General features: G+C 35.1%; 1 protein-coding gene across 1 annotated transcript; it reads right to left on the bottom strand.

Moving 5' to 3' along the window:
- Window positions 1–362: 362 nt before the first annotated feature.
- On the bottom strand, window positions 363–13,838 carry LOC149777165 (F-box only protein 39-like). The gene is made up of 3 exons (XM_089942784.1): window positions 12,799–13,838; window positions 9,210–9,371; window positions 363–689 (listed from the first exon to the last, which is right to left on the bottom strand). Exons 1-3 carry the CDS (start codon window positions 13,826–13,828, stop codon window positions 541–543), a joined length of 1,341 nt encoding a protein of 446 aa, XP_089798910.1. The 5' UTR covers window positions 13,829–13,838; the 3' UTR covers window positions 363–540.
- Window positions 13,839–24,421: the final 10,583 nt, after the last annotated feature.

Below are 24,421 nucleotides of genomic sequence, written 5' to 3'. Positions count from 1 at the left end.
CTTTTAAATCCCTACCAAAAATGCATAAATAAAACTCTTCGTGGGTACTGAAATGGAAGTATTAATTGTGACCCGATTCCTTCTGGCTGCTCCTGGAGTCATTATGGGTGCATCCACATTTATCTTTACCATAAGCTGAGACAAATGTTGGTTACATTTTCAGTTCCACTGAGTAAAATATTGCATCTTCTCAATATCAAGCGTTTTTTTTTTCTTTTTTAATTTTGTACATTACAGATGAATAATTAATGAACAGAAAGTTTATAACTTTCTCAGACTCATTGCAAGCTAACGCGTTTTTCAAGAAACTTTCTATGTTCTTGTTCTTTAAAACTCTTTATTTAAAATCTATAACAATGAGACGGAATGAAAAAGAAGGTACAAATATTTTATTATGTATCGTTTAAAAATGAGAAAATTGCATTCTTTCCTAATTTCAAGGTATCTTATATGTTTATAACAATAACAATAACAAACAACCAAACAAACAAAAATCCTAACAGAAAAGGCATCACTGTTTTGTCATAAACACTAGCTGTTCTAGGTTGAATCGATGAGCATATCAGATGAGAACTTGAAGGAAAGTCCCCTTGATTCAATCATTTCCTTATATTTCTCCTTGATATATTCCAGCTCCAGCCATTCCACTTCTGTTAGACTACAGCAGGTTATGTTCAGCTGTTCCAGATCTACAAATACATTTAAAATAACTATATTAGCATATTAAACTCCCTATCCTTCCTTCCTTCCGCACCCCCCCCACCCCCGTGACATATACACGCACGCACACACGCACACACACACACGCGTGCGCGTTTGGTTGTCCTACATTTGAAGATGAGAAGCGGTGTTCAGTGGTTAATGCGTTCGAGACCAGTAGAGAGCTGTTTTGATCGGTTGCCGTGGTATTTGGCGAAGCACTTTACTTGCCCCGGCACTGTTAAAAAGAAGTGCAGTACCATAAAACATACACTCACTTGCAAGTACACTTAGACTAAAAAGACGCATGCAGTTACACATTTACTTCCAAGACTTAAAGGGCGCATGTAGTCACATTTACTTCCAGCGATAAATATTAACGATTATTACGTAAGTTAGATATTTCAAAAGTTCAGAATATTGCGCTGCACAATAAAGTAATATTATTATTATTGGTGAAACGGTACGCCAGTGCATCCCCTCAAGGTACTCCTTGTGCACATGTACACTTTCTGCGTCGAATTATCTAGTTATACGTTGCCTTTTTTTCATTTACTGTTTTATGTTGTTATACTTGAAAACTGCACATCCAACCGCCTGAATTCTTTCAAGTGGGGCGCACAACGATGGCAATGCAGAGGGATAAAATGCGTTATTTGAAATTTACATTGTTCAATTTGTAATTTTTGTTGGGCTTATATGTGTGTTTAACATTTTAAATTAAAATTCTCTTTTATGAAAATATTGCGAATTGGGGGAATAATAAATAAATAAATAAATAAATAAATAAATAAAATTTAAAAATGTATAAATAAATAAAAACAAAACACCATCTGACATATCATTTTCACCGGCTTCTTGAGTGATTCCTTTAAAATGCGGATTTCCATCTCTGCCTGTGGATAAAGGTCTTAAAAATTTTATTTTGAAAAATCTTTTTTTGGAAAATTGGTATTTTATAATGGCATATACCTATCAGTCATCGTCACTAAGTTCCATATTGATTAACGATGTATATGAAGATTTATGCGCTTGTTAGTAGATAACATTAATGTGTGTATCCCCGGGGCACGGAAGACACTTTCTTCGGAAATGTTACTTTCCGTTATGAACAAAAGTCCCCATGCCGGCTCGAAGTTACTGAATAGACTCAAAGGATGCTCCTGCATGTTGTAAGAGGCGACGAATAGAGGCAATCAATTTGCCCTTGTCTCGTGGTAATCTTCCGGCGAAGATCATGGACATTTTAAAAGTGTGTGTTTTATATATATATATATATATATATATATATATATATATATATATATATATATATATATATATATATATATATATATATTGCCGTCTGTGGGCTCCATCTTGTACTGTGTACCTTTTTGGGGTCTCTAAATTAAATCGGCACTGTGTAATTATAATTGTGTTGATGTGCCGATAAATCACACACACACACACACACACACACACACACACACACACACATCCATCCAGCCATCCATCCAGCCATCCATCCATCCATCCATCCATCCATCCATCCATCCATACATACATACATACATACATACATACAAGGGTGTGAACATGTATATATTAAAGTTTAAGTGCAGAAAGCTACCATTGGGTAAATTGTACATCTACATATATATGTTTTTACATTGATTTACATCTGAGTACATATACATAAATGTGCCTATCAATGAGCAGTGGTAGATATATTTATAAAGTGGCTACAAATATATGTTATACAGGTTAATATACACGTTATCATTATTACTGCCTAAAGTATGCCTAACTTTTTTATTTTTAAATCTATTGCATATATAAGTTGTTTTTCGAGTCAATTCTGTAATTAGTTTTTGTACAACTTGTAAATAAATGTGTAATTTTACGCAGTTTGCTTTGTAATTCCAAAATTGAAGAAAATAGACGAAAAGAAAAAAGAAAGTTAATGCATTATGTATAACCCAGTTGGCAAGGCAGTGACGTCATTCTCACAACATTGACGGCCATCTCTTACCAGCTACTTTGTAAACTATTCCCCCCCCCAGTCCCCTAAATTGCAGTGATTGGCTGGTATGTTCACTTAGTAATAATAATAATAATAATAATAACGCCTAATCTTTAGAATCCCTAAGCGCTTCACGCTATCTGATAACACATAAAAACAAAAACAAACACTATGAAAATACCAAACAAAAAACACGCTGAAAAAAATTAAGGAGGTAAATGTTATTAAGTCTTCAAATCTATTCTTTTAGTCAAACTAGGTGAGTTTTGAGAGCCAATTTGAATGAAATCAAAGTGTCCTTGCGTCTAAGATCCATATGAAATTCCTTCCACTTAGCTGGGCTCTAGTACGCAAAAGAACGTCGCCCGTATGACTTTGTTTTAACAGTGGGAACAATCAGAATGCAAATGTCGGAAGAGGAGCATACGTTTCTAGATGGGGGTACACGTGGGTGAGGTTTGATAGCTATTGCCACTCTATGATCTTAAAATAAATAATAGAAAAGAGTGAGAAACAATAAGCTTTGTAAACTTCAACAAATAATTAATTTCCCAAGAAACGTGAGTGAAAATGTAAACAGAACTTTAGATATTGCAAATTAAATACCAACTAATCCAAGGATTACTAACACAAGTAATAATGAATAAAGTTCTGAATAAACTTTAGTGGTATTTGAATGAATTTCTAACACTGATGGTGTTGATGTGCCTGTAGTGGCCGGGAGTCTATTACATACTAATGTATCAATGACATTGTAAATATGTGCCAACAGATTTTTTTTGTTGAATCACAGTAATATAATCCAAGGTTTCCTTGTCTGAATTCACTATCATTCCAAGTTAATGTTTCTTTTCAAGAGTAATATAGAGCACTTTGTATTTCCAGAGAAGAATAATTTGAAATAAATATCTTCAACCAAATCAAAATACTGAACACAATAATGATTTCTGCCCCAATACTATTACAGGAATAAATAATTTTTCCATTAAACAAGATTATATTTATTTAAAAAAAACTAAGAGACAAAGAAGTACCTGGATGAGGACCAAAGTCCACTTCTAGAACGCTCTAAATTATAATTTGAAGGTCTGTTACTAAAATTGTACTAAAGAACATGATAAACATAATGTCCTTGACTCAGACTGAGATAATGATCCTATATATATATATATATATATATATATATATATATATATATATATATATATATATATATATTAGTTGTTTACAGAACATGCACAAGTTGATTACAACTTGGTGTAATGAGAGCGTACTGTCGAGTGTGACGCCTAAGGTTCTTACTGACTGTAAATATAATGTTAGTGTTGCTGATATTTAATGTTTGAGGAAAAGGATGTGAATCAGAAAGTCTTGGCCAGGTGATCAGGATGATTTCAGTTTTATCATCATTCATTTGCAGCTTGTTACATGTCATCCATGACTTTACATCGGAAATACACCTCTCTACACCTTGGATGGTAACATCAACTTCCGTTGGGTGGCTAGATTTATATATTTGAGTGTCACCAGCGTACAATTGGTGGGACACTGGATGTCGATCTATGACGCTTCAGAGCGACTAAGTATATAGAAAGAAATGAACGGAGCTGAGGACAGAGCTTTGAAGAACACCAAAAAACATAGATCAGATGGGATGGAATGTTTACCGATAACGGACACAATTTGTGTCTTGTTGACCTGGTAGGAATTGAACCATAATAAGGCTGTATCGTAAATACGAAATACATACTGGAGACGGTGAAGACATATATCATGGTATATTATGTCAAATGCCACAGACAAATCAATACGTTCAACCTCAAACATTGTTATTTGCTCAACTGGTGAAACTCATCCGGAAATGCAACGTATTGTGAGACATCTTAGTCTCTCGACTTGATTATTCAAGATAGTATGTGCATAGTTCAAGGCCTTATCCTATTTTTGCGAAGTTAAAACTTGGAAGTTCTATTCAGAGTTGGGTAATTTCCTTCGCCTAAGCGTAAGGATTCATGAATGAACAGGGGTGCGCACAAAATTATTTTCGGATGGTGGTGGGGGGGACATGCAGTGGTCAGCTATTAAGTTTTAAGATGTTGGCCAATACATGTTCAGAGGTGAAATGGGGGGGGGGGGGAGCAACGCACCCCTATATGCGGGCGCCCATGTGAATGAATCTGATATATAACCTTCGGAATCAGCAAAGAACGTTCGCCTGGATGACCTTCGAAATTGATCACCGAGGTTGTATGTCCATTATGGAGATAGATCTGGGTCTCTCCGTCTGTCTGTCTGCGGTGTCTCTCTGCTTATATTCAAAGATTTGAACCAGGTACAAAAATGCATGCTCTTGTGAAATGTTGCGAGACTGGGTAAATTTCCAATTTCTATTAATTGGTGAGTTGAAGAATAATTTCTGTTTGAAAGCATTCATGCATGGAACAGATGAAAGGTACAACTGTGATTGAATGAACATATGTGCTGTTTGACTGAGCAAAAATGAACAATAGATAAGACGGCTATATAGTTTCCGTTTCCGGTTTATCTTTACGTCGGCGGCATATGGTATCAATAAGTTCTTAAGTTATGAAATGTATTTTGAATGTATTTAAACTGTGTTGTGAGGAATATGCTGGTTGTTAAATTTGAAAGATTTTCCATCATAATTATAAGATACGGCAATATTTTAGGATTAAAATCTCGATGCTGACGATTATGTGTTTTCTTATGAGTATAATGCTTCCTTCCATTTCGCTGGTGGGACCATCTTGTAAATAATCTTAGAGTTGTTTCTGCTTGACCATATACACCTGCATTACTAAGGTGTTATGTTATATAACTTATTTCATTTCCTTTTTGAAGATAATTCACTTACTGTTCAAACGTAAATATTGTGATTACAGTGAGATACGATTGAACATTATTCTTAAATTGATGAAAATAACAAAGTAAAATCGCCGAAAATCGCGTAAGGCAAATATGAACACAACACAAACTGATTTGGACAGTCGTTTTTTTTTTTTAAAATTTCCAATACTTCCAAAATAAAGTTTAGGCAGACCGGACAGCGTGATTATCCTTTCACAATAAATTTCTCCCTTATTTCAGAATGTGTGAACTTGCCCTAACCATGATATACGCAGTATGTGTGTTAAGTGTGACTCCTCAGTTTCTGTTCAGTGCGTAGAAATGAAGAACAAGGGTAATATTGCTAGTGCTTTTTCTGACAGATAAAACTTTCGATCTTAATAGGTCTATTTTTATGCAAGCTATATTAATACCGCCTGCTACTCATACAATAAATAGTATTAAAAAAATAGACCTGAAATTTTTTCAATAGTGAGATAAAACTGAGTTTCTAGGGAAGGTTAAATTGAACTATCCGCATCTGGTTGAGGCAGACCCTTCACTGCGGTTAAGGCAATCATCACGTGTGGAGAGCCCTATTGATAGTGGTAACTGTGTTGATACTGGTGGAATATTTGTGGGTATGATAACATCTGTTCATAAAATCGAGGAAACTTTTGCAGATAAATCTGCAACATAATGGTGTACATGTTAGACACGTACCAATATTTCTCGCGTCTCTTGAATTATCGTCGGTTGAAGGTTCCTTTTGGCAACATGCACGTACTTTTCAGGATCTAATCCTATGTTTGGCGACTTCTAGATCCAAGTGGAATATCACAACCTTCTATCATGTAGCTATTTTGAATTTCGCGCTAAATATGGCTCTTACCAAATACAGGTAAGTGTCTAAAATGTACGTGGGAGTGTTCCGGAAAGATTTGAACGTACCAGAATTGCACAACTTAATGAACAGCTGAGATCAGATCAACAACTCATCCATCAGTATCAACACCTATTTTGGGAGTCTGATTTATCGGACTAATTATTACCTTCCTGGAAAGCCACAATAGTTACTCGCTTATAAGTCGATTCCATTTGCAAACAACATTGACTCTGATATGACGTCGCATCATGCGCCGGCTGATCCTTTTCTCAACCATGCGACAGAGAAATCTAGCTGCTTTTCTAACCTTACTTTTCTTATCTCAGTCTATTCATCTCAGACCAGTCGTCTCAGTCAGGGTGTCCACGCGCTCAGCGCTGCTTTACAAAAAATAAAACCTTGTTTTCTTCTGCTGTGCCTCACCTCATGAGTCTGACGTTTATCAATAAATTACGACTAAATCTCTGACGACATGAAATCACCATATCGGTATTATTTGATTTCATGTTGTCAGAGATTTCATCGTACTTTATTGATAAAAAGTCAGACTCCTGCAGCCTGACGTAGTTGTTTTAAAAATAAACAGTAAAAACAACAAACACAGCAACCCAAGGTCAATCCATCTTTGAGAACACACCATACAAAACATTTCTCGAGAGACATACACGCACACGATGTCGAGCTATTTGGTATTTTGCTAGATAGTTTCATACAGCATGGTCAATTTTATCTATATGCAGGCCTAGCTCAGTACATTTTTTAGGTCAGCGTCATTTAATGTAGCTAAAGCCAACCTAACTAGTTTTAAATACTTTGTGTAAAACATATTATATACTGTTAGCTACATTTAATGACGCTGACCTGAAAATTGGCTGTGCTACAGATAGGATACAGATAGCCTGGATAAACTTCTCAATGCTGTGTGGAATGAACTATGACAGAAAACACTGATCCATACATTAGGCCTGCATACTTCATAGCCTTGTGGAGAGACAAATAATATAACCCCTTGACTGGAATTTCCTTGTCTTGGTCCGAAATTCCAACAAAGATTCTATTCATCAAGGGACACTCAGGCTATACATATTACTGGCCACACAAATCCCAACTCTCTCAACAACTACAGAAAACTTAGCAACATCCAGAAATGTGTTATGTCAAACATGCTTTCTTCTAATTTTGTTAAGCATCTGAAATTGTGCCCAAGTTGAATCAAAAAACTATACTACAATATTTAATGACAAATAATGCACTTACCAGCCAGAAGGAATCATTTAGCCGTCCACACATTAATCCATACTCAAATTTCACTGTAGCACTGTCCATATTTCCAAGACAGACAAATAAATTTTCAAAGAATCCCTGAACTTGAAAGTTCAGCACATGGTTATCCACAAGGATCCGTATTTGAAGGGTTTTTCATACACGGGGTCGATTTTACAATCAATATTAATTATAACACAAGTATGTCACAAACAGTTTCACCTCCTCCAAAGAAAAGGAGAGTTATATACGATAGTGACACAGATCTCTAATTACGCATGAATAATCTAATGCAACATGCTACTCTTCGTTACAGCTTGTACCAAGTATAACTACAGCAGACATGTGTACCCAGTATCGTTTCATTAATTACAATATAACCTTTCAAAATCGGAACTGATGAAAATGAAACATTTTCTTGTAACAAATATTAATTATTTTGTTGTTAATTTCATATAACATCTATATATTAAATGTGATAATATCTCATTACTCTGAGACGTTTAATGTTGTTATTTTTCTTTGCTCACGCGTATAAACTGTGTACTTCTGATGCAACGGTCAAACCACAGCCCTCATAACATATTTGTATTAATGAGCCGCATGTAAACATTTGGACATGAACTATGTTACACTAGTGAAGAGTTCTTTTTACTTTATAGGAAAATAGTGGGTGAGAAAAATAATCTACGTTGGGGTTTGGACCGAGACAAAGGAATACCAGTGACGGGATTACATTATATGTCTCCCCACTCGGCACGCCTCGTTGGGAGACAAATAATGTAACACCTTGATCGGGATTTCCTTGTTTCGGTCCAAACACCAACATAGATTCTATATGTCCATATTGCTTTTCTACTGTCTAATCGTAACATTCTGTATAGATCAAAATCATACCGGCACAGAATGTGACAGCAGATCTGGGTCGATGTATTTTGCAGCTGGATTCGTCTTACAAGCGAGCAAAGATGTTAGTGAAATAATTTCTAGTGATTTGTTTCCACGTATATTTTAATTTTCTGAAACAATCAAGTCCCTTAACACGCGGCCACAACTGAAATCATCCAAGGTGTCAGGTATAGAAAGACTGCGTCATTTTTTAAGTCCAGATTAACCTACTTGGTTTATTTCATATTTCTAACTACTAGAAATTGTAGCCACTGTTAACTGTTATACTACTACTACTACTACTAATAATAATAATAATAATAATAACCATCATCATTGAGAGCCTTATGGGAAATGTTTGTGTAATTTTCTCATAAACATTCGAATAATCTTCTATTTTTATTTTCTGTTTAGTACGACTAACTTTATTCGTACTTTCATGTGTTGTTTTTTATTACTGAGTTTAAACCCAATGCAACACGAAGTCCTGACATTACCAGAGACGCTGAATCACCCACGTATACCAAAAAATGTATTCTTTCTTTATAATGGAAATACAGACAAAAAAACAAACATGCCAACGGAGTGTCAAGCAAAACAGAAAACAACTTAAAAGCTTACTTATTTTGTTTTCCAACTGCATCTGGCAGATAATTTCCACTGTACTGGTTAGAATAATGGCGTTGATGTTGAGCCCTCCCAGTATTTTGCATCTACTGACCAGGCGGTACAAACTTTCATCCACCATCTCATGATTGTTGTCCAATTCCAGAGACACTGACTCTAAAACGAGAATTTTAATCAATCCGGTTGTTATTAAATCCGCAAAATGGACATATTTTGGATTTGTAGAAGTCGCTGTATAAAGGTCACTCGCTGACATACAGTTTGGTGAAAAAAAATTGGTTCTGATGATACGTTGTGAGATACTATAGATCAATTCATGACGCTGACCATAGCTAAGTGTTAAAACAGGATATTGATTAAGTTTCGCGCATGCGCATTTTGAGTAGGGCAAAACAAATAATGACCTATCAAATTTAGTGATCGTCAGAATTTTATCAAAGTTTTAATCAATTTGAAAATCAATTTGTTGCGTTAGTGTTACTTTCAAATTCATCAAATCATGCCGAAAGTAAAGATTCATACCAAGCAGACCATTAAAATTCTTTCAACATATCCATAAGCTATCGTATAAAGCAGTCACTAACGTCTTTAACACGGAATATATATATATATATATATATATATATATATATATATATATATATATATATATATATATATATATATATATATAAAGAATACAAATCATATGGCGAATAAAAGTCCTTTCAAGTAAGCTGGATTCAGCAGTGGATCACGTATCTAACTGTATTGCACCGTTCGTAGTCATCTTATTACATATATATATATATATATATATATATATATATATATATATATATATATATATATATATATATATATATATATATATATATATAATATTATATGTATGTATGTGTGTGTGTATTTTAAGTTGGCTAGATGGTGTGGACTCTATATCTGGTGGTCCAGAATTCAAACTTCGCCATCACAAGTGAGTTTTTGGCAAGACACTTCCCATTAGCCAGGTAAACAAGTATGTGAAGAAATCAATTTGTTATCACGAGTACAGTACATATACGTATTCCTTTATTTAGCGATAGTAAGTCAAATTTCACCAGATGAAAATTCAAGAGAAATTTCTAGAGCAAGTAATGTCTTTGAACGAGTTATCAGGATTAAAGATTTTACAATTGTAGCAGGACCAACAGGTTTGCCAATAACATTTGCAAAAGGATAGAATGTATGCACACAAAAATATGCTGCGAGTGATTGGTGAAATTGTTAACATGAACCAGCATTTGTTGAAGAAATCGAATTAAGCACAGGAGTAATCATGTATTGATTCTAGTTTATATCATGAATTCCATATACATGAATGGGTGGTCGCTTACTAAAGCAGCTTTGATTGTATAACAATTGAAACATGCAGGTAATGAGAAAAAAATACAAAGTGCCTTTTCATGTCAATGCCATCTCTGAAATACAATGCTACAGCATATCTACAAAATACAATTATTTCTTTAACTTGACATGTTAAATAGTTTTTGTTTCACAGTGTATACTTGTCTTACAAAAAATGCATGTATCATATATTGAATTTCTCATGTATTCATTTTATTTGTCAGTGTTCATCATACTCGGGACAGTTGAATCCATGACTAGACAACTTTTTTATAGCACGTGTTTTCGTTCTGTTCAGCAAAGTTTGCATGTAATTGGCCATTTTCACAGTTATTTGTATTCACTTTTTGTTGTTTTTTTACTCTGCCCTGCACGAAATACGTATGCACGGAATTTAATTTCCGTTGCCGGGATATTAAAGGCGTGTGAATTGATCTATATTGGGGGTTTTGATGACCGAGCTATCTACTGTTAATGGTACTTGTACTTGACTTTGCTGCAGTAAGTCCATAGTTTGACTTCCAGCGGCAGCCGTTCTATTTTAAAGTTAACAATCGCTAGCAACTCTTAATGGTGTCATCAACTTGACGTAGCTTAGAAGTTCAAACTATTTAAGGCCCGGAATTTTCCACCTCCAGTTATTCTAGAAACCGTTTTTAAATACGAAACACAAGCTCAAAACTTCAAAACAGATATGATAGTTATGTATCTATAATACTTATGGTGCACCTGTGTCATGGAAGTTTATTTAAAAGTGTATGCGAGAGAGAGAGAGAGAGAGAGAGAGAGAGAGAGAGCAATGCTAAAAGCCATCTGAAAGTTCTGTGATCCTAACTGTTTTAGATTGTCAAAGTTTGGAACTTTGAGCTAGAGCTTCAATTTCTTGGTCAATAAAATGTTGAGAATATGCTGTCAGATTTAAATCGTGTCACTTTTTTGGCTTGCCAGTTGAGTCTCATGGATAAATCTTCGAAATAAATGTATACTCTGATTTATTTACGATCTTTGTAAGAAAGCATGACTTACTTTTTGCTCTTAGTTTCGACCATTAATCTTCTCGAGGAGCAACGTAAAGAGCTGTGTTCCAGTCAAGCCGTACAAATCCTCGATTAGCAACGTAAAGAAAGATGTGTTTCAGTCAAGCCGTACAAATCATCGAGGAGCAATGTAAAGAGATGTGTTCCAGACAAACCGTATAAAACCACGAAGACCTACGTAAAGAACTTTGTTCCAGACAAGACGTACACAGTATTAAGGACCTAGGTAAAGAGCTGTGCTCCAGAGAAGCTGTACACAGCCTCTAAGAGCTAACTAAAGAGTTGCATTCCAGACAAGCTGTACAGAATCGTCATGCAATTACGTCATGTTCGTATTTACCTGATGATTCAGATAGCAGAGGCCGAGTGAACATTGAATTTTTGTCTTCTCTTTATTTCAATGAAATTGTCTTTTGCAACAGTGTAAACATATCAAATTCCCATCCCGGTGTGAACTAGGAGGACGGAAAATTTGATGCAAATTGTAGTTTTAAGTACTCAGCGGTATCGATGCTATAATATGCATTGTAAAACCGGCATGTCTTAAATAATAATAATAATAATAATAATAATAATAATAATAATAATAATTATAATAGTAATATTACTACTACTACTACTACTACTACTATTATTATTATTATAATCATTATTATTATTATTTTTTGGTGTGTCGTATTTTAGATATGATATTGATCATAACTGTGTGAATAAGAATTTTTTCAGTTACATGTTATAAAGAAACTCACCAGCTCGTACCAAATATTCAATATTCTTGTTAAAATGTCTAAATTGCTATAGCTTATTATTCAGTAAGTGCTAACAAGTAGGGTAGATCTAACCAAATTTCATATAATCAAGATCAAGATCAATAAACAGAATTAGCTCATAATGAAATTCCATATTAATTGATAGAATTAATAGACGTTTCTCCAGAACAAAACCGTTCCCATGAGGACTTGACGTGTACCGATTGAGATTTCGTCTCAACATCAAAGCAATTTGCAGAAATGGTGAATTTACACAATAAAGTGTTAATTTCAAAATCTTTCTTATTTCCAGGCTTTAATCTTACTTTTTCCCTTGTTTATGCCTTCTCGTTTTTCTCACAAAACGATTATAACATGATAGACTTGCGAATGATGTAAAAATAGAAGAAACTGAAATTTTATGTATCTTACCTATAATGTGACCATAGGAATCTGTAATATGGTCAATAGTCTGGGCCAGGTGCCAATCGGCATCATCATCATAACCCGTCCAAAGGTGGATGTCCCAAACTGGAATATCCTTCACCAGAATGGGGATAATCTCGGATGAGTGTCCCATGCTCTCTAACCAAAAGGCCACACGGAGTCTGGGACAAGCTGCCTTCAGAAGCCTCCAAGCGTATCCAGATATGTGATGAAAATGAGGGTCGTTCCTGTATACCTTGATATTCACTGCTTCCAGTTTTCCGGCAAGATTTTTCGAAAATATTTCAACGATATCTTCTGACAAACAATTATAATTCAGGGCTAAATACTTGATATTTGTAAATTTGGAAATGCTCGTAATGTAACGTCTCACTTGAAAAGCAGCTAGGCGAGAGTGAAAAAAGTCTTCAATCAGCATATCTGACACTTTATCACCAGAGCCATGCGCAACGGCTTCCAGAATTCTGCAACCACCGGGAACTGGAAACTGTCCCATGGACATATCAAAGTATTGAAGAGATTTCTGAGTTTTGAAAAAGCGCACAAAAGAATTTATCAACCGTTCTCGAGGAGATTCATACTTCCAAAACCTATCCAGTTCCAGGCGCTCCATCTCAAATTCTTCAAGCTGTGCCTTATGCAGCCTGCTAATCATATCCTCCATCGCCTTTTGAAAATATTTACAGGTATGGTAAGACGGATGACTACATGTAATGGTCAACCTCTTCAGGTAACTTCCAAATCTTTCAGCATATTTGCATGCACGAACACCTATTATTTGAGCTCGGTATCCTGCCATATCAAAATGCCTGGATCTCCACAGACATGGTGTACCGAGCAGACGATTCCAGTTTTTGCAGACGAGAGCCATGTTTACGCGGTCTCTGTCTCCCAGGTGTTTAAACACCTCTATCACAGCAATATCAGGTAAATATTCCCAAAAGGAATGCTCTGGATCCATGTTAAACGCTGATCTGAACCAGTGAACCGCAATTTTAATCCATGAAAAGGCCATGAACTAACTCAGAAAAGAGTCATAGTTACAGACGGGTCGAACGTCACGGTAAAACTACGTCACTGCATCTTTTGTCAGGTTACGTAATTTGTCATATCTAAAACATTACGTTTAAAATTTATGAATGAACATAGATAAACAGTTTTATTAATATTTTTATTATGTATAATTCACATTGTCATTGTCGTTTTTAAATAAGTCGTTCTATTGCTAATCCATGGATCATATGTTGATGCCATGGCGTTGATTAGGTTTTCTTTATAAACTATAAAATAAACAACACCAACACGTGTTGGTGTTGTTTATTTTATAATTTATTAAACATTACGTTCACTTACTCTTCAAAACGAACGTATAAAAGGAGAATCGGTTTTACCGTTACCTGATGATGCGCCTTAAACTGCACTTTTCACCCACGAAAAAACCCAAAAAACAATTGGAGATAATGAAAACACTTTGCTACGGGAAATTGGCATGAACTTTTTGAACTTGTATATTGAATTAGTAAAAGTAAAGATTAGTATTTTCTTGCCATGAATAGCATGAAAGAAGAATGCAAGAATTTACACGAAGTTCCTTTTTGAAGATATACCAAAACGTAACGAATACTTTGAAGCATGGTTTGAAAACACTGCATTCTAATAAATGCTTTCTAAAACAAATGTCAAGACAAAGAGTAACGTAATCACAATGACCAAAGCATTTTTCCTGACGTTTATGGTGATATATCAAGAAGGTAAAATAAAGATTTCATCAAGTATTTCACCTGAGTGATTTTCCAATGATGTGTAGGTTTCAGTCTCGTTTAAAGACAATTAAAATTTTGGAATTCCTCTGTAGGTTAAATTTTTCAAAGTTCTTTTAGACAAGTTTCTAAGTTTTATTTACATTTAAAACTGCAGGTCTACTGCTACATTTTCCCGAACAACAATTTGTTCAGAAATACAGACATTGAAATGTATTGAAAGTTTCATTCTTGTTTCTTTATTTCATTCTGATGTCACTGTTTACTTTCGTATTTGACAGTACTGATTTAAAGCGAAAACGAAGTTTATTCATTGTAATAAAGGATTTTTTCAGTGTCTCTTTTTAATTTAGTCTTTGTCACCATTACACATATTCAGTAATTTTACTGCGGACACGTATAACCAACACATAGTAACCACGGGGATATAATTTTGAAAGAACCTTCCGCTGCGAAGGTCTATATATTGGGAGGATATTATCAAAACTGCTATTTGAAGCTTTGAGACAAAAACTAAGAAAGCAGCCAAAGCTTATTCTAATCACTCAGAATTAATACATCCATTTAGCTAGTCCAGCAGTTTGGAGACATCTGCCACTGTTATGCTCAAAAGGTTTGTAGAATTAACTTTGTAATAAGTATTTTAGCTCACCCGACCAGGCCGATTGAGCGTATGGGTATAACTCAGGGCGTGTCACCCGTCTTTCGTCAGGCTTGATATGACATTGTAAAAAGGTGGCAGAGCGTTTTCTGTGTTAGATTTTATTTATTTGATACGGGTACTGAGGGTGGGTGCTGCTTTTAGCTCTGCTTACCAAAGACAAAAAATGTTTATACGATGGCCTGTCGTCCTTTGTCTTTCCATCTATATGGCGACTGTCTGTCCATCCGTCAGCACAAGTGTGTTATTGCTGCTGTTCTTAAACTACCGGGAGGATTGCCATGAACCATTTTACACATTACCATCTCAGTGTCTAGTTAGTCAATTATCGCTGCTCCTCCTGAATGAAATGTCGTATAGACTGTCGTATATGAAATTGCTTCCGATCTAACATTTAACATGGTCGCCATAGAGTGTAAATCTTTTTATCGCAACGTTTCTTAAACGGATGATCCTATTGACAAGGAATTTTCAGTTAAAGGAACCGCACCGGTTGCTTAAGTGGTTAGATGGTCCGCCTTGCCAAATCATACCAAAGAATGACAAAAATTGTATTAGCAGTTGCCTCGCTAAGCGCTCAGCATTAAGAAGTTAATGTTAGGATTGGTCGACCTGATGTGAGGATAATGTGACTGGGTGGGACAACTGGAAACGTGTTGAAGCTACATTAGAAATTCAAAACACACACACACACACACACACACAGACACACACACACGCACAATTAAACGCGTCCCAAATGAAATGCTGACAAACTGACATCCAACATGGCCGTCATAGCAGTCATCTTGTAAATATTGTTTACTACTACGCTTCCAGCATGGATGGTTAGATCGAGATGGTTGTCTTCTCTAAAAGGCTTCTTATGACATGTAAATGATCTGAAATGAAAATTGTGCTATTACATCGTCCGGACAAAGCGTCTGTCTTGAAAATCACATTATCGCTACTCCTGGAGAACAGATTGTCCTATAGATATGGAGTTTTCACTTAAAGACTTCTTATATGCATTTGGTCCAGGATGAAAATGGTGCAGACATTCCTAATATGGCCGTGACATATCACAACTCCTCCTTACAGATGACCATAAAACGCGTCTTGCAATATTTAGTTGTGCTTATATTGAAATCATATTGTTTTAACCTTTAAAAAATGCTGCATCGGTGACCATCTTGAATTATTCTTATGGCTACTTCCCCTGAATGTATTGCTTAATCGACATCGAATTCTCACTAAAACACTAACACAATGTAGTAAGGCTGAATAAAAAATGGTGCTGATCTGACCTTCAATTTGAAATCCATATTAGCCTTCTAAATATCTGTTACAGCTATTTCTCGATAAACAATTGTGACATCAACATAGGAAATTTACCAAAACACATCTTATTATGTGAATACTTGGTCCTTCATGAAAATGGTACTGATCTTTCCACCATCGGTTAAACTTTATTGTGAAAAAGTTTGAAGACCAGATGTACGCTAGCAAACTTAGTAAGGAGCACTACTGAATACATTTTCAAAACTTTTACATCAACGTCAAAAAATGTTAAAATTAACCTTTTGTTTGATCTAAAAGGGCTGAAAATTGCGCATAAAGACGGTCAAACTTCGATGTACGAATGGGTTTCCTCATCTAAAAGTAGAACTTGTCGAGACAATGTGGTCACGTGATCAATGTAACTGGTAATCAAAGCTGTTTAGGCTTTCACGTTAATTTATGTGATGATATAAAAGCATCAACTGATTGCGCCCATGGTATGAACGATATAAACTGCATAGTAATGTATTCTCCTGGAACTAAAACACATTTTTAGACGCAGTTTTAGAGCGGTGGAAAAGCAAGTAAATTACTCGTGTAATTGGATCGTGGAAATATCTCAAAGTGTTACTGATTGAAAGTTTAACCTATCATCTCTCTCTCTCTCTCTCTCTCTCTCTCTCTCTGTATTTTTTCATCTCTATGGTAAACACATACTAATCCTAAGTTCACCGTTAGTGACAGTTAATTGTTAATAAGTTAAGCTGCTTGAGTTTCAGCACGGATAAAGTAAATCCCCATATAACGCCATATTATTGACATAAAATTATCAAAGAAAATATTTTGACAGGTCATAACTCTTGACTAATTTTCAAGAAATAAAGTTAATTGTATTGAGGGTAATGAAGCATACTTTAAAAGAATCATACATGGCCTTGAAGATGACACAAACCAACTTCAGATCTCTACCTACACGACTTTGCATGTTTGGATTTTAACAAACAATAACTATTCCAGTAACCGAGTCTGATTCCAAAATTTCAAGTATGTGTCTTTAGTGTAGGAGGTAGATTGCATGACTAATGGAGGGACAGAGCGACAGACATGAAGACATAATCCCCACAGTTTTAAAAGTTGCGTGGTGATAACCGTCGTGTTAATTGTTGTAATGCTAACTTAAACATTATGACTGTCAATGATAATTATGAAAAGATTTCAAACTCGATCAATACTTCGAGAAAAAATCTTAAATTGACAAAGTACACCTTCTATGATATAACATTTCATGACATGCGAAACACAAAGCAAACTTACATATCTCTGAACTTCATGACAAAACAAACAACTACACACACATTAACTCTACTGACGATACTTTTGTTAAATGTTCAATACTATCCTCATAGTATGATATTCCAATTGCTCATAATATATAAGTTCTATTCAGTTGTCCTGACTGTAGAAGGAATAGTTGGGAGGTACATACAAATTGTGAAAGGGAAAAGCAAAAATGCAATAACAACTTATGCACAATGCATTTGTTTATATTATTATTATTATTTATATTATATCTCAAGTTTCATTGTTAGAAAAATAAAGCTTTTGCAGTTTGTGGTTTTTTTACTGAAGCTGTCAGTATATTATTTCATGATATTTTTGTTAGCTGAGTTCTTCAGATTGCTAGATATTATAAGTCAACTAAAGTTGGCAACGTGAAAGTTTAATTTTTTCCCCTTCCGATGATAATTAAAATAGATACTGAAATCTTTATTTATATTATTGTACTGGACAGCATCACTGATTGACATGCAAATATTCAAACCATCAGTTTCCTTTTTCAAGAACACAAATTTAAGAGTATCTTGTAATCAGAAACGTAACCCATTCATTGCATGCACTGTAGGTAAAGTATAGATCTAATCAAGGTAAAAAAATGTACAAAGAATCCTTCACCATCAAACGTATCTCAGTATGAGCTAAGTGCAAAATTAGTTTAACGGTCAAAATTGTTGTGGATTGTATAATATACGAGAGTAACTGCCTGCCATCTTCACTTTAACACTTCTGTTTAACACCGGTTTTAAACGTTCATTATGTGATGTGATACCCTAAAATAAAAACAAATGAATAAAAATATAAACTCAAACAAAAACATGAAGTATATGCAAATTGGCAAAGAAGAAATTTTAAGTAAAGCAACTGAATTGGAGTTTATCAGTAACAGGGTGCTGAATTAATCAATATTAATTATAATAAAAGCAGTCTCTGATTATGTAGATAGCATGCACTTCAGTGATGTTTTTAATTCAAGGTCAAACGTAGGTGTGTACGTTTTCACTCTCCACGTCAGTCTCCATTAATGTTAGCTGTATCCAGTATATCGAATGCACATTCCTCCATCAATAATCTATGTAAAACAATCTCTGTGATTAAAATTTGTTGCAAACATTGATACATCATGTTATCAATTAGATCATTACTAACAGAGCGTTTTAAGTTAATTGTTTTGAGGCGCCATTATTTCCTGATATAAACTTAATCAAGTCATTTTAAAGAGAATGGAATCATGTAACTCCGTTGCATCTGTTGTACTTCAGTTATTTATTCTTTCTCCGTCTCCTTCGTGAAACTATCCCATCTTTACAGACGGTTTTCCCGCAAAAGACACTTCCTCCTCTGGGATGTAGTTCTTCCACACACAAGTCTTTACATGGAATCGTCCGTTTCTACTGTAACGCTCGCAGTTGTTCCAATATGTTTACCATATTCCTGTCCACCTGTGCACAATTTATAAAAATAAAATAACGACTCTCGACGCTTTTGAACACAGGAAAATTTTACATCCAATATCTATGTAATCCAAATGTTTGATAGCACTAAATGGGTCAGAAAATTGTGATTGTACAGGACTACAATTCCCTAAAGTTTAATGGAATTTGTTTTTAAAACAATTAATATTATGTAGCATTGCTCCTTTAAAAGGTGTATATTTTAATTAATAATGAAATCCATTCATTTTATGTCTGTTATCCGACACAAATAAGTATTTGTATGTGTTGGATCATCAGTATTTTCCCCACAAAACAATTTCTTACCATGTCAACAATGTAAACAATGTATCACTTTTCCATTACCGTCGTCTTCAAATGTGTTACCGTATTATTATTTGACATTATTCGGCTAGGACTCCGGTCTCTTGCTAAATAAAGTATAAATAACATTCAATCTCTAAAAACATTAACAAATAAATAACTGAAAGAGGCAATATCTAAAAACTTATAAATAACATAACGTTGGAAGCACACCCTAAACACATCTACTAGTAATACCATAATAACCATGAGAATCTCTCTTCATACATGATTTCTACTAACAACCTCTATAAACAGCATAGAACACACACACCCCTTTTTAGAACATTTTGAAAAAAGAAAAAAAAAACGAGAAAAAAAAAAACAACGCAAGAAACACCAGGCAAATGCAACAAGAAACCAGCGATGTGAAGCAACCAGGACCGTACCCGAGCTCTCCTTCCCACTAATGACAGCCAACCATTCAACTGTAAGGGACCTTTATGGACCCACAGATTGAGGCCAAACTATCAGGGTTCCTTGAACCCATAAAAGCCTGGGGGAGGTGGCACCATTCCCTTCCCCAGGAACAACTAGCAGGCTGCGGTGCAGTCAGAAAAAAAGTGGCACATGCACAATTGTGCGCACGCCACTAAACTCAACAACAACAAAATTTGACATTATTTTACAGTCATGAAACTCATTGTATGTATTATTCTTGCTAACTTATGTTTTGTATGTCGAGCTGTGTTTCTCTGGAACTGTTGCATGTACGATCACGAAACTTAAGAATACGCTCAAACGTTGACAATACTAGTTACTATCGTCAGAAGTCAATCATGGTGACAAAGTTTGCAAAATGAATGCAAACACATTTTTGTGTACAATCACGATATGTGATGGATGTATTCCCATTTTGAAATTACTACATTCTGACGGTACTTCCAGGCAAAAATGACATGTGTATTGGTCATGTTCCAAATTTTAGTAAATTTTCATATTTTGCATATATATATATATATATATATATATATATATATATATATATATATATATATATATATATATATGTGTGTGTGTGTGTGTGTGTGTGTGTGTGTGTGTGTGTGAAACTTGTGTGTGCACTCATTTTTATGCTTATGCAATTATATACTTTTCCTTCTACTGTGTTTACAGATACTCTGAAGCTAAGCAGGCGATGCATATACTTGTCCGTAAATTCCCATTGGTTATTTATTACACACATCATCGCATTAAGTATAAAGGTGAAAGAAAAGGGAAAGATTTAATGTGTATTAATGTTGCATTTATGTATTTCCACTCTGACCGTCTCTCTTATTAAGTCCTTCTAGTTATTATGATATCAAAGCCTTTTTAATTACTGCTAATTATGCCGATTATACATAAAAAGCATCCATCACTATAAACAAACAATTTTGAAACTACTTTTCGCTTCTATCAATAATGATGAATTATCAACTATGGCCACCGACACAAACTTAGTAATTGTCGAAGGATTTTTGAAGCAAAATTCTCAACTGGGGCTGGCAGAATGTTTGCTAAGAGTATCCCGCTATTATGGCATTTGAAACTCTTACAAATAATGTCTGGCTATAGTCACATTTGCAAGAAAGTTTGAAAGGAAAACATACTGTTCTCTTTCAATGGGAAACCGATTTTGATCAGTAGAATCCCGGTAACAAAAACTTTCGAGTTCAACAAAATTCTCTTCACAGTCACTTATGGCTACCATTATTGCTGACCATCGGCAGAAATAAAACTTTAGTTTAAAATTGTTTGATTAGTTCTATCCAGAATGAATAAAGAGCGTTCCGGCAACTGATTGTGCGCCTATCTTTAGTGTTAACTCAGGAAGGGATCTCAGGCCCATTTGGGCCTCTGGATATATTATGAAAGTAAGTGGCTATTTTAGATGTCTATGCCTAGGGTTATGTTAATTCCACCAAAGTCAAGAGTTGATCTATTATTGACAGACTGGGGTGTGAGGTGGGGTAAAGGTACCATCAGAAAATTACTTTTGCAAATAGGAAGTATTTTCTCTTTTTTTTAATATAGATTTAAAGTGCAGTATAAAGTAATTAATTTTTTATATTCTAAGAGTTTTAATAAATGGCAATATATGTATATTTCATATGCAATGAAAGAAGATACTAATCTTATCGGTTGTTTGTTCGTTCGTTCGTCCGTCCGTTCGTTCGCCGTCATTCCTTCCAACAATACATCAATCCATTCATTCATTCAGTCATTCATTCAGTCATTCAGTTAGTCAGTCTGTCGTTAATTCAGTAATCAGTCAATCAGTTATTCGTTCAATTATTCATTCATTTTGTGTAATTAAGTATTTATTTATTTAAGCTAGCGAGATTGCTATTATTATAGTGTCACCATTTGCGGCAAATACTCCAAGTCTTCAGTGTTCACCTTCACTTATGCAAATAGCGCTTAATTTTGAGCCATTGATGACGTATCTAGCAAGATAGCGAGAAATATATTTCTTCGTTTGGGAACAAAATCAAACATTATGTTGTCAATGTAAGGCTGGACATAATGTGACTCAGATTTGATATATAAGATACAGTTTTCCGAATTATTTTTTTTACATTATTTGATCATTATATGCAGATGTATAAGATAATCGATTTGTTTTGAACAATTTAGACGTCATCAATTATAGATAAATTGTCTGCGAGATATTATTATAAATTTAACACACACAACACGCTGTGATTGTCTCTTTCTGTATTTTTCAAGAACTTGTAATGAAAACTGTGTCCGTTTTGCCGGAGAAACGGGACGGAGTGACTTGGAAAGCTCAAGTGGAAGACCGCTTTTCTATAATTAGAAAAGCACGTGCCTGGCATATTTTTCTCGAACGTTACACGTTCTCAAACCAAGGGTAGCACATAAATTAAGCCTGAGGGGTCTAGAAGTTGAATTGAGGGAGACATAGAAACGTATCTATGAAAAGGCAATGGGGGGGGGGGGGCGTAGATTAGGGATAGGGTGTTTGAGATTGGATTTGCAGCAAGAACGCTAAGGAACATCTCGTAGGTGGTAGGGTGCCCGGCTAGAGTTAGGTTCTTCCTGTGTTCGGCCAAGGGTTGGCTACTCAGTTTATGTCCCCCTATAATAATTTACTTTTATTTTACATTGTCACATCTGATGGTTGAAACATGTACAATCAATATATACATGTCCACTTCCAGTAACGCGGTAAAACGTACCTACACATTATAGATACTGGACAACATGTTTAGAAAGGTTCATGCAGCTGCGTCTAAACACGTATTAACGAGAATAGTTTTACTAACTGACAAAATATAATTTTTGTACAAAAGTTTTAATTTTTTGTGCCGTTATTTACCTGGTTAACGCTGTCAGTTTGTATTCATCTTACCCTCAAAGGTCGAGACCTTCGTGCTGTTAAAACTCCCCGATATGTTGTAAAATGATTTTTCCTTTCCCGGGTGCGTAGGCTCCAACTTCCCAGTTGATTTCGGGTCAATAACTGATTTAGAATCTTTTCTGGAAAATCTTGTTTACTTTTCGATAGAAAATATGTATTATTGTCAAGGAGTTTGTCATTTTTGTTATTACAGAAAAAGCAATGACTGTAGATTACGACACAGGCGAGATTAGAATGTGGTTATTCAATGGAGAAAAGTTCGACAGAGTAGTGCCAATTTCTGTTCACTTTCATCGCTTGTAATCACAATTAATCAATGCTGCGATTTTTCTGCATAAGTAGACGCATCACACACTGGCTCTATATTCTTAACACTGCACAATTAAAGAAGAAATTATCTTTTTGTCATTTTACAGAGATGGACATAGTGCATATAATTGTGCATATTTCACAGATGATAAGGATTGTGAGTATAATTGCATTCATAATTGCTAAATCAGAAATTGCAGGATTACTTAAAATTGCACAACATGTAATGCTACAGTAACTATTCTGTTTTCGCTACCGAAAAATAAAAGGATTCACAGAGCATATAATTGAAGGTTTCAAAAAGAGCCTTGGGAGATTTCCTCAATAACCAGGAACTTTCCCAGGCATCATAACCATGAAGGCTGCCGATTCACTGAATGACACGTGTATTTAAAGTAGCCTTTAAGTGTCAAAACTGACGATTTTGATAGGTTATTGATTGATGTGTATTGATCACCGCAACCAGATTGGTTGTATATAAAAGGGAACCTGAACAGCTCAGTCATAGCATTTCAGTGTCTTCGGAACATTATACAAAACAGGTAGGTATATGTGTTCATAATACTACCGTTACAGTTTTATATTAGATAGCGTATTTATTTATTTACTTGGAGGTAAGTGGAATGGGTCGTGGTAAAAGGAGTGCATCTTATTGGTAATAGTTTTAGGTCAGTGGAGAGATTGCATATCTAATCGTGTTCGATAGCTAGCTGTAGTTTATTGCAGGCAATAATATATAGTTTTCTAGTTACGCAAAAGTTTCTTGAGTTATGAGCCATTCCAAATTTTTTCTTCTAGGAATTCGACATGGAGAACATCTAACTCCGGCTTCGTCTCATATGTTATAATGACACGCGCTTATTATCATATTTTGGGGGCCCCGAGTGGCCGAGTGGTCTTAAGCGCTCTTCGTTACGGATCACTGCCATCTCACCTCTGTCTGCGGCGGTTCGAGTCTAAGATTCAGCCAATGTGGGCATGTGAGAAAGCCTGCCAGTAGCTTCTCGTGGGTCGGTGGTTCTTTCCGGGGTTTTCCGGGTTCTTCCTCCACCATTAATACTGGCCGCCATGTATAGCCTATCGTGCTGAAAAATGGCGTTAAACCCCACAACAACAACAA

This window comes from Sinohyriopsis cumingii, chromosome 18 (assembly GCF_028554795.1).
Source record: "Sinohyriopsis cumingii isolate HCF-2022 chromosome 18, ASM2855479v2, whole genome shotgun sequence".
Lineage (NCBI taxonomy): Eukaryota > Metazoa > Mollusca > Bivalvia > Unionida > Unionidae > Sinohyriopsis > Sinohyriopsis cumingii.
This window is presented reverse-complemented; position numbering and strand designations above follow the sequence as displayed.

What these genes read in the sequence shown, in the direction of transcription:
- LOC149777165 (XM_089942784.1), bottom strand. Translation starts at nt 13,828, where the DNA reads ATGGCCTTTTCATGGATTAAAATTGCGGTTCACTGGTTCAGATCAGCG. An exon ending in TTCCTATGGTCACATTATAG is followed by an intron (nt 9,372 to 12,798) that starts GTAAGATACATA and finishes TTCTCGTTTTAG; the next exon opens with AGTCAGTGTCTCTGGAATTG. An exon ending in GCAGTTGGAAAACAAAATAA is followed by an intron (nt 690 to 9,209) that starts GTAAGCTTTTAA and finishes ATGTATTTGTAG; the next exon opens with ATCTGGAACAGCTGAACATA.